The 11,805-nt window shown below is 39.6% G+C and overlaps 1 protein-coding gene across 3 annotated transcripts; it reads right to left on the reverse strand.

Moving 5' to 3' along the window:
• Positions 1-209: 209 nt before the first annotated feature.
• On the reverse strand, positions 210-6,786 carry insig2 (insulin induced gene 2). Of its 3 annotated transcripts, XM_029530442.1 has the most exons (7): positions 6,661-6,786; positions 5,920-6,128; positions 5,473-5,645; positions 3,602-3,726; positions 3,300-3,466; positions 2,821-2,920; positions 210-2,702 (listed from the first exon to the last, which is right to left on the reverse strand). In XM_029530442.1, exons 2-7 carry the CDS (start codon positions 6,018-6,020, stop codon positions 2,661-2,663), a joined length of 708 nt encoding a protein of 235 aa, XP_029386302.1. In that variant the 5' UTR covers positions 6,021-6,128; positions 6,661-6,786; the 3' UTR covers positions 210-2,660. The 3 variants fall into 3 exon arrangements, with proteins under 3 accessions (XP_029386302.1, XP_029386301.1, XP_029386303.1); XM_029530441.1 differs by having other exon boundaries at positions 3,300-3,726; XM_029530443.1 differs by lacking the exons at positions 5,920-6,128; positions 6,661-6,786 and having other exon boundaries at positions 3,300-3,726; positions 5,505-5,642.
• Positions 6,787-11,805: the final 5,019 nt, after the last annotated feature.

Here is an 11,805-nt window from a genome sequence, read left to right on the forward strand (position 1 = left end):
AGTACTAGTGTGATAATTTAGTAATGATTGAGTACTGATGCACTAATGCAGTGCTTCTCAATTATTTTCTGTTACGCCCCCCCATAGGAAGAAGAAAATATTTCACGCCCCCCCCCCCACTCTCCGCCACAACTCATTTGTCTATAAACTTGTTATAAGTACACCTCTGCATAACATTGTATTCTTATAATTAAAGAAAAAAAACAAAATAAAGGAATATAGATCACACTTTATTCTAGTATGGCAAACAAACCATGTTCCGCGGGGCACTGCTCTAATGCAATAATGATCACTGAGCACTGATGTAATAATGTAGTAATGACAGAACACTGATGTAACAATAACCAAATAGTGATGTAATAATGTCCTGAGTTATAAACAGAGTGGGATTAGGACTGCACCTGTTTTAAGTCCTGTTTCATGTTTACATCTTAGCAAATATTGCACTCTTAACCTTGCCTCCTGACCCTCACTCAATGAGGAGAGATAATTGCTTGTCAGGAATAACTAGAGAGATTAATGAATTCATTAGTGGTAGGGAGTTTAGCTCTTCTGCACAGCACTTATTTCTATGACACATCACGCTTATTGTTTTACTAGCTAGTTAGCCTTGAACAATAACATTCACACAGCAAATTGCCTCATAAACTCATGTAAAGCTCAGATAAACCGTGTCCGTATCTTGAAATTTAGCAATAACACAAAGGCTCCTTAAATCCTGATTATTCATCTTAATTATTTTATTCCCGTAGTAATGAGTCCATGTCTGTGGGAGCTGGAACAAGACAGGACACATTAATCCATATTAGCAATAAACACTGTACGATTTAATCTGTGCAATTTTGCAGTAGCAATGTAGAATGTAATGTATATGATTTGTAGTAACTCCATTTGATTAAGACCTTAATATGAAGAATATCTAACACTGATCAAAGGTCACTTCACCAAGATTATGTCTGACTTTGATGTTACTTTCACAGGAAATGTAAATGATATACACTGCATGAACACCAGAATCACCATATTTGATTATTGTGGCAAAAACTAAATAAAAAAAAAAACCACCCTAAAATACCTCATTGACTTTGCGTTTTGTCACTTATTTGACTATGAATTAGACTGACAATTAGTCTGACAGTATGTTTGATGGGCAAGTCCTGTGATGTTTTTGAATACCCCTTAACATCCATACTCCCCATGTTCCTTTTCTTCTACTTCATCTACATTTCAGAAAGAACTCTAACTACACAGAAAGCTGGAAGTTTCCATGAGTTATTGGAAAAGTTTGGAAAAAATAAATCTGCAACAAAGAGCATATGATGTGAAAATTGAGGAATCCTAAGTTTCCAACAGGTGGTGGTTTTATTATAGCTTCAGATTACAGGAGATGGGCAAGTAATTAGAACTGTTTAAAAGTATCTATTTAAAAGATTTTAGTAAAATAAACCAAAAAAAAAGTTATTGCAAGGGTTACACATACTCTGAAATTTAGAAAATAAGCACTGGTTTTTATTTGCTTTAAATGTTACGATCCTTCTATATTCAGCATACCAGTCATAGAGAAAATGTAATAAAAATGTCCCTTTAGTGGATCCAGTCCCACTTGTGCAGATACAGCTCATAATTTTTGTGATTTTCTTCTTTAATGGCTACTAACAACAGGGCTGTAAATCCATCCACGGGATGCACTGAAGAACTTCAGATTAACACTGGATTTGTAGGAAGTCCTCTGAATTTAAGTGTGTGTGGTGAATTATCAACTAGCCTCATAAGTAAGGGAATTCAATATGCATGACAATAGGTTCCCTTGGCACAGCCAACAGAGTTGATTGTAACTGTTTCTATATCAGTGCCATCAAACTCACTGTGCAGTGCTGAGAGGAAACAATATGGCAGTTCTACTGCTCTGGAAAAAGTGAAATGAGGATGCTACAAATGTTTCTACTGAAATTAAGAAAGTACTTAAAACTGATTAGGTGATTAATCTGCTTTGCATGATGAAACCTGTGATGAAGTACAGATGAAGCTGGTAGAATAAACCCTTCACTTCCAAAAAAAGATCCTCAGAGCACCACCGTGTGACTATATTGTACAGTACAGGCCAAAAGCTTGGACACCTTCTTATTCAAATAAATAGGAAAGTGTGTCAAAACTTTTGGCCTGTACTGTAAATACAGGATACATTATCACTCTTATCAAATCACAAATAGATACACAGCAGGGTCATTATAGGAAATGGTGGCTGTTTTCGTAAAAAGAACTGAACTGGGCTGCATGTCCTCCACCATCTCGTGAAGAATGTGACAGATTGAGGTGATAAGAGCAGACTGTGATCCCAGTGTTTGGCACAATGGAGCCAAAGGTTTCAAACATCCAAGATGATCTGAAGAATGATAGATGCTTCACTGTTAATCCCCTCCAAAATAAGTAGCAATAAACCCCACTGTCATTGTTCACCCCAGCTCAGGTCTGGTCAGAATGTAGTGACCACCCAAAATTCTGAAAGGTCTCACCAGGGTCAATCACAAATACTGCCTAGGCCAGATAAAAACAGTAGGCACCCAATCAGGAGCTCAGGGGAGTCAGCCCTGGTCTGTGCTGCATGAAGATGTTCTCCAATAACCCGTCTCTGTTTTCAGGCCGGATGGAGATGAAACTCCTCAGTCCTGATGGGTCTTTTCCTGAATGAACTTATACTCATACTGAAAAACACAAGGAGAAAAAGAAGACTCAGAGTGAGCTCAGATTCATGGCTGCTGCTTTTCAGGGGACACTGATTTTAGCTTTGGCAAATTTACTGAAATGGTTGCAGGTTCTTACCAAGGCTAACTGCCGTCCTATGTTTCCCATTGTTATGACACCCGCAAAGAAAATACAAGGTAACCAGGAACGGATGTACAGGAAGTCGGGAGATGTATACCTGAGAAGAGAAGTACGCAACAAAGATGCATCATCACTGCCCTTCAATCTTTCACATCATGTCTCCATTTCACTCTGTGTTGGTCAATTTTCATTGCATTAAAACAACATGCTGCTTCATGTTGGTCTTCTGTCATCATAATACTCTCTCTCTCTCTCAACAGAAAACCACTGCTCATAATGTCTTCTCACTGGACCCGCATCAGCCTGCACCATGAACACACTTTGTTTTTATAAACAAACTTTTTTTGTGTTAGTTTTCCTATCATCAAATTTTCCCTAAAATCTTCTCTGTTGTATTTAAACCACCTATAATCTCTAACTTCTCATTCATTTGTAGCAGCACTAAATCAAAGTGAACCAAGTTGAAGGGAACTTACTTAAAGACTCCATTATAGACAAGGAGCTGGGTGGCAAGCGTTGCCAGCAGGGCAATGCCAACTCCAAGGCCAAAGCCACTGCGGGAGCGGTCAAATGTCCACCACAGACCGATAGAGAGTGCTGCGAGAGTCAGAGATAGCTGAATGTTGTTGGCAAAGTCCACCTTCTGTGAGGTGGGGTCAAGGACCAGGTTATCAGGGGCTAAAGGCTCCAAACAGTATTTACACAGCTTAACAATTTTGACTTTTGACACTTGACCTTTTTGTGAAAGGTGAAAATGGAGGCTCCTCAGAAAGGATACAGCACTGGCATGGTTGATGCCCACAAACACAGCCACGCAACGCATCACGCTGGACCATTCACGCTTGAACTTGTGTGGCTCACCCAGATGTCCATCGATGCAGGGATACAACAGCCCAATCATTGCTGCAGGAAGAAGGCATGGACATACAAAAAAAGAAGACAAAAGCTCTCACTACTGCCACAACATGTCTTCCAATGCCCTTCAAAAAACCTCACACTGCCAGGATCTCTGAACAGGTCCACAAAGCCAGATGCATGTGGGTCCCTGGAAAATAGACTCATTTCGACTACAAAGAGACGCATACTAAATATAAAGAGACATAACTGTTAAAAACTACTAGCACAAAGGACTCAGATAAACAAACACCTCACAGTGCCCTTGATTCAAACTGAATTTATATTTACTTAACATAAAGCGATTCTTAACTTCCATCACAAACTGCAGAGACCTGCAGCTCACTTCCAGATTACCTGTGACCTTACTACTGTGGCTTCAACTAAAATTAATTTTTGCATTGTCAACAAACTACAATAGCCTTCCCCCGGGGTATGAGTAATGGTAATTTGTAGTACCAAAAAGTAAAAGTGACAGGTTGCTGTTGAGGCATGTTTGGGGAGGAAGAGAGTCTCAGGCTTAGGGGACATCATTTCAATAATATTGGCTAGTCAAGCCTAGTGAGCAAGCTAACCATTCATATGTTAAAGTGAAAGGCATATGTGTGTGGGTTTGTATCTGTCTGTGCATCTGTATTTGTGTATGCATTTCCTTTTTAAAATGCTTTTAGCAGCAGTTGTACTGTTACAGATACTTTTAGCAAATAACACAGTTTGAATGTGTTCAGATGCACAGCCTGGAATATCTTCCTGTGATAAAACCAACCACAGCTGCTATAAATAACACAAATATAATCAATAGAGGGTTTCCTTACACTGTCAAAATTAAAAATTTTGCTGTTATTGAAAATCCTCACCAGATTATATGGTTATACTAATAATGAGCTGGGATCTGACAATATGGTTTAACTTAATATTGTTTAAAAGCAGTTCTGACTACGTTTAGGACTCAAGCCTCCAATATAAGGCCATTCGGGTGTGTTAGAACACATAGCTGTTTAATGGACAAGGTTAAGTACAATAATTTGTTGTAGTTAACCTGTTAAAGTTGCTGTATGTATGATAATGATGAGATGATAATGTTATTCACTGGCAAGCATCACCACAATGATGTTGTTGCAGTGAGAGTAATACACTAAAGCGATACACAAAAATGTATTTTGGAAATCTGTGAACCAATGAACAAGTTTACACCCTCTCATTTTTTTTTATACATTGGAGAATTCAAAGCTCAATGAGATAATTTGCAACCTATGACAGACCAACTAAAGTAAATATTTTGCTTACAATATTAAAGATATCAAAGCCTTCAGATCCAATGTTAGTATTTGTTTATGTATGCAGAAACTTAAAAAAATTGCAATCAAACTTGTCCACTGTAACATGATGATTTCAAACTTTAAACCAAATAATCTTAGTTCACTCTTCTTCCATCACAAATGCGCAATGGTTTGATTAGCTGGTTTGCAGCAATGTTGCATCTGATATCAACGTTGGTATTAAAGGTCTGATTCTCAACACTAACTGAGCCCTCAGAATACAGCCTCTTTGCTGGTGCAAGCTATAATCTGCTCTTCAACTCTCATTCTATCTCAAGACTAATATCAGAACCTAAGAGCAAATTATATTTTTGTCCAATCTTGTTTACCTTTCACCTTAAGGGAACAGAACTGTACTAAAGATACACAATTAAAGATGAAGGTAAACCAGACAGGACCTTTTTATTGCTTTCATTATGGGGATGTGTTCTCATACCTGAAGCTGTGCCACAACAAGGTGGTACCCACCAGGCTGAGGAGAAGATACTGCTAATGACATCTGGTGGAAAAAGGGTGACATTTCTCTGCACTTGAAGTAAGTTCAGCACCAGGGCCAAGAAAACGCCCACAGAGAACAGCATGGCCCCTCTGATCACCAGATTGGAGGTTCTATAAAACAGAGAGAAAAGGTAGTCAGCAAATTAGGGCCTACAAGTAAAAAAACTGTCTCAAACAGTATGAGATTATATATGTATCTTCCCAAACTGCACTACAAACATTGTGGATTTCAAAAGAAACCATGGTCTCCTAAATTCATCATAGTCATCATTTGTCATCCTCATGGGGACTTTGGTTTAAATAACATTTCATAATGAGAGTAAAGAACACGTTCCCGACATTTGCATGATATCAGATTTGACACAGCAGCAGACAGGTAACTAACCTGTTGGTAATGACTGAGACATAGGGACCCTGTTGATGCTGCTGAGTCTGCTGGGACACTGCCAACTGCTGCTGACTCCTGGTCACTGTGCTGTCACCCATGATGTCAAGGGCATTCAGGAGCCAAGGGCAGGAGATATGGAAGAACCACTGATTGACGTCCTTATCCACCACTGAGTTCAAGCTCCCCTTTTGACATCCTAAATCAAGCTGAGCAGATAGGTCAACAACTGTTAAATCAATTTAGAGGGGGAAAAAAACAGCCGTTTCAGTGATTCTAAATATTAATTATCTGCGAACACGAGTAGGTTAGAATCGGGACACACACGCTGAACGTAAACACACACTGTTGCAATATTATTTACCATATGACTTCCGACATTGAACACAACAGTCCAAACACGTTTAACACAGGATTCAGGTCAACAACTGCACTGATGCAAGATACAGATACAATTCCAACACGATACCAGACGATTTGACCGCCTATCTGGCTACCTGATAAACTACGAATGGCCGCGAGTCATCAGGCAGCCTTGTCTTTCTATCCCCGTTTCTAATTGATCAGAAGAAGCAATTGAATAGCTCGCTCAATCAATGCTAACGAACCGCTAGCTGTGCTGTCAGTGGACATGCGGTTAGCTTGATGTTAGGTGGGTAGCCTGAAATACAATAGCAGGACAGCTAGCTGAATGTGTCAATAACAGCTAACCATCGGAGCACAAATTAACGACTCTCTTACCCAGTGACAATACTCATTAATTTATTGTGACTCTTAAATATCCTCAATTGCACGACGCTGCAACACAATATAATATCAACTAGCCCTCTTTCCTTCTACTAACCACTTCCGGCTCAAGGAACACCCAATAGCTTCTAAAGCTATGACGATATCACGTCACACGAAGATTACGTATGACGTAATTGGCTCTTAATCCACGGATCGTCCCACAATTAATGACAATACACATACATAAATCAGAGACAATGGCGTCGATCATTAGTTTGATTTGTTAAATTGCCATTGTACGTGTTACTCACCTGTGTTGTATATGCATTACATCGACGGTCGTTTCGAGAGACTCTAGTCTATTAGCTGTTTAAATTAGCGAATCAGAAGAACATGTTAAATAGGTCACATTAGATAAAGTTGGCCGGTGCTTAATTTCAGCGTTCAACTACAGAAATGCACAACTGTGCGCTCTAGTCATTCATCACATACACTTGTTTGTGTGCAGAATATTTGATGTGCTCTTGCTGACTAACAGTCTTACAAACAAGCAGAGGCTAGACGGTTACAGTGCATAGTGGATCACTTTGAATCCCCAATCACTTTTAAACTAGCTATTATTCAGCATAGTGATGCTTGTGGATCTTGATGGGGTTCCAGGGATTATACTTGGCTGTACAATGGTCTAAGGCTCACCAGACTCTCATTCCACTGCAGCTTAGAGTAAACATTGTCATATTATAAATAGTTAGTGCAGATTTTAAGGCGCCCAGAGTTTATCAGGCCTCTGGTATTGTCTTTTTAAACTAAGCCAAACACAAGAAAGAATAAAAAAAATCTAGTTCTGAAAGATCAACGAAAATTACAATTTAAATAACTGATTTATTCTCTCTGTTGACAGTAGAAAAAATATTACTTCTGCAAATGAAGAAATTCTGAATTCGTATTTGTTTTTTGTTTTCTTTTCCTTAATATTGTGATATAGGACATTCCTTAATTTTTCTCAGGTTTTCAGAAAATAATGTGTCAACTCCCATGTAAAAATTAGACATATCAATTCTGTTGACATCCAAGACTTTCTAGAAGGCTTATGGAAGCTGTACACTCTGTTGAGTGCATGAGATTCAGTGGTGATACAGCAAAATGCAAGGCTGCAGGGATGCTATAGATGACACCAAGGCCACAGGCTGTGTAACATTCCTGATGGTGAGGTTATGACGAGGGGGGGGACACACATTTACTTTGTCTCAAATTAGATGTGGTCCTTTTTTGATTCAATTACGTTCAGTTCACAATGCAACAATTAATAAAATTGTGTACATTTTGCTTCTTCAATATAGATATGTCATGTCAAAGAGCTATATTTAAAAATGGCTTAGTGAGTCGACAACTGCCGGCTGTAGTATAGCAATAATTCAAACTGGGGAAAACATAGCTTTAGTTGAGAACTATTTTCAGCAGTGAATTAATGAATGTGTGTGTGTGTGTGTGTGTGTGTGTTTCACATATTGCAACAATGTGGCTCACTGTTGTGTTTTCATTTAACATGGTTTTACAGTGTACGACAAGAATTATTCATAGTAACAGATGTAAAGAATGTCAACCCTTCAATAAGCATTTCTTAAAGCCAGCTTGCTTCATTGTCATATCTTAAAAATCTATTTTAATTTGGTAGAAAAACAAACAAGCTTCTGGACAGAGGAATGGGATCTCCTCACCAACTCACTGTCCTCTGAGCTGGGAAAGCAGAAGTGATTCATTTCTGTCTCTGTCATTTATTTTTATCTAGAAAAATGAGTCAGCAGGTTCAACACACCACACTCACCACAGCCCCATGGGATATTCAGTTAACCCCAATAATTAGAGTAATAAATGAACTCTGGTAGGTAAGAGTATGGGGCTTTTCAATTAGCTGTCAAGTGCTACTTGGGGGCCCCCTGTTACAGCAAGAGAACAGCCAGGGGTACAGTTCATCCTGCATGTGGTAAATACTAAGGGCCTTTTCATTATCAGACCATTGAGTCCTGCTGTCAGTTCCTTCAGTATAAATGTGAGTGATGGTGTGTGCAGGTTGAGCTGTGGGTGTTCAATGACGATGAAGGGGTGGCGCCAGGCCCTCATGATAAATGTCACTCCTATTGGACCGTTGCAGGTCCCAGATCCAAAACAATAGCCCATGTGACCTCTCTGTTGTCTCTAATTAACCTCCAACCCCCTCCCTCCCTGCTTCAACCACCAATCCCCAGGCTACCATGATGTGGGAGAGGCTGTCAGCCAAGCATTTCTAGCCTTCGTCTCTGACTCTTGCAGCATAGGTGCAGACACAAAAATCATAAAAGGTTGTGGGAGCAACAAAACAAAATGGCTGCTGTTCTTGTTGTCCACCAGACTCTGTGTTTGGGATGATCTCAGCACTATGCATCATGATGAAAAAATTCTCTCTATATTAGAGAGTGAATTTAATTATGATATATATGTCATGCCATAAAGAGTACTTTTTAATTATGTAAAATATATTGCAAGATATTACAAGGTGATGAACTGAGACTTTGATTTCAATTGTATTTTAGTTACAACAACCTATGTCCACAGGGCACAAATTCTTCTCACAATGAGTGTCTGACATACCCTCTCTGTCCATGTGAGTGCGTTGACATGCTCTAAATCTGTAGTAACAGCAGCTTAGCCTTCTCTCCAGCAGCAATAGCTGGGGTTGGATAGTCAAGCTCATCTGAAAACAAGAGAAATGACCTGGAACACATAGGTTCCCTCCCTGTGCAAATTGACATTTACCAAAACAATGAAACCTTCATCCATGGAATGATGGCAGCGCTGGTTGTTGACTAAATAATCACCAAACACAATAGACAGTCAAATTATCCCTAATGGCTGACACTTGTACATAACGACATTTTGAGAATCCACTCAGAGACAAAAGGCAAAATGAACAAGTAGAGAAAAAATGAGACATGGAGTGAGAGAGCGTCCCTGTGTCTCCAGTAACTCTCAGGAAGGAAAGAAACCACCCCTCACCTAACCCCAGGCTGCACATAGAACACGTATTTGTGGTGCATTATTGTCTGTGCAAATTCTTCAGACTATGAGCAGAAAATGCAAATACGCCATTGCTCACAGCAACATGGATGTCATGCCAGCATGTGTGTGGCATATTGAATGATAATGATAAAGTGGGCTATATCCCTTGTGAGCAAGCCTGTGGAACAATGATTACAGATTGGCCAGTGGTGTCCTTCGCAACTCAAGGGGACTCTGATTTTAATGCTAATCAAAGCTTCACCCCATTCAAATATATCTGTTGTTGAAAGGCAGGAGGAAATAAGATGGACTATCCCAGTCAGGCTGTAATTGTATAATGAAGCTCTGTTTATTTCGATATTTCAGTCCACAGGAATTCATACAGGGTCACTTTGTAAGCTTAACCTATTGCACCACCTGCTGGCCTCAGCTGGTGTCAGCTTTATTCAAGCCTTTATTTTTTCTTTATTTTTGTGGGGTACTTTGTAGCAATTACAGGCTGCCAGGCACAAAATGTTGATGTACGAGCATGACTGTGTTCTGTATTATTCAATTTGTTATGTAAAGTGGAAAATCTGTTATAGATGCCCCTTCCCTCTCTGTTAGCTGGATCACACAGGCCTGCATCAATAACATCCTCAATTCAGACCCCCACCCCCCATTTGTGTCTCATTTTGATTGTTCATTCTCATTTTCATTCTGAGAAAAAAAAAAAAAGAAGAGCTGAGGAACAGTGATGCTCAGCTGCACTCTCCATGTAGGTTAATGGAAAGAAGGAGAGTCTGAGCTCAGGCCGCCTCTCATTGGCTGCTCAGCAATGTACAGCTTCTCCACACCACAATCTGTCACTATTAATCAGGGGCCATCTCTTAACAGCCAGCCGGGATATCGGTGAGGTGAGCACATTGCTATTCAGAACGAAACAGATGATAAATCATTTGTACATAATTAGTGTTCAGCAAGGTTACAACTGACACGTATTTTCATCTTAATTAGGAGAGAAATTTGTTCCATTAATTTAATTTGGTGTGCATGAGCAGCTCTGCACCTAACTAAGTTAATCTTACACCTGTCAGGGTGGGAATAGTGTTGGCCCTTGGACTGCAGTAGGACATGGGAAAGAGTTCTCGACTGGATTGGACTGTAATGTTGTGAAGAAGCAACTGTCAGTAAAGCTGCAGCTCTTAAGGTGTACTGTTGTGCACAGGAGGCTGTTTAAGGTGCAGAAAATAAACCCACTGATCTATAAAGTACATGCATAAATGCTCCTTTGCCCTAGAACAAATGTTTAAGGTGCTCATAAATGGGCCTTGTAGACAAAAATATGTTCTATCATGGGAGCCGTAGAGTCCTCATACCCAAACTGATTTAAAGCTACAGTAGGCTTTTTGTGTTTGTGTTATCTTGTCTGATCTTGTTGCAGTCCAGCAGTTGGAGGAAGTTGACTGGCTCTATGTTCAGTGCTGAAAGCTGTATGAAGTTGCAGTAATTGCCCCAAAGAGGAGGTTCAATTGAGAGGAAGGTGTAGAAAGACTGATTTGGTAACTAGTTGAGGTTTCTAATGGAATTCTCCACTGCCTCTCGGGCACCAAAGCTGACAACCATTACTTGAACTGATGCATAGTCCATTACAGCACCCCCTCTCTAATAGAGTGTCTATCACATGAAATACAGAGATGTCAGGTGCCAAACCATGCACTTTCGCCCATGTGTGAAGGTTTAATCCAACTGTAATTGCTTTTCTTTTAGACTCTTATATGGCCTTACAGATGTATTGAAAGTCCACATGAAGAGAGAGGAGCAGCAGCTGCCTGCCTGCCCCCTTCTTAGATCATTCAAACAGGTTTCAGTCATAAGCTTTCATCATCTGTTGCTACACAACGTAACTGTAAGAACCAAATGCTGATGAGACAAATTAGCCTTGAAAATAGTCAATTATTCAAATGGTTATTTTCTGAACTAGTTTAATAGTCTATATAAAGCATGATAACAGGTCAGGTCCTGCTCTACGTGTAACTGTCACGATCAGAAAAGTGGTACCAGGGTGCCCCCTGAAAAGAAGAAGAAAAAAAAAAAAACTTTCAACACTGAACATTTCTATTTTACATTCTGAAATATTAA

Source organism: Echeneis naucrates, chromosome 21 (assembly GCF_900963305.1).
Source record: "Echeneis naucrates chromosome 21, fEcheNa1.1, whole genome shotgun sequence".
NCBI classification, from domain to species: Eukaryota; Metazoa; Chordata; class Actinopteri; order Carangiformes; family Echeneidae; genus Echeneis; species Echeneis naucrates.

What these genes read in the sequence shown, in the direction of transcription:
- insig2 (XM_029530441.1), bottom strand. Translation starts at nt 6,020, where the DNA reads ATGGGTGACAGCACAGTGACCAGGAGTCAGCAGCAGTTGGCAGTGTCC. An exon ending in GTCTCAGTCATTACCAACAG is followed by an intron (nt 5,646 to 5,919) that starts GTTAGTTACCTG and finishes TCTGTTTTATAG; the next exon opens with AACCTCCAATCTGGTGATCA. An exon ending in TTGTTGTGGCACAGCTTCAG is followed by an intron (nt 3,727 to 5,472) that starts GTATGAGAACAC and finishes TTCTTCCTGCAG; the next exon opens with CAATGATTGGGCTGTTGTAT.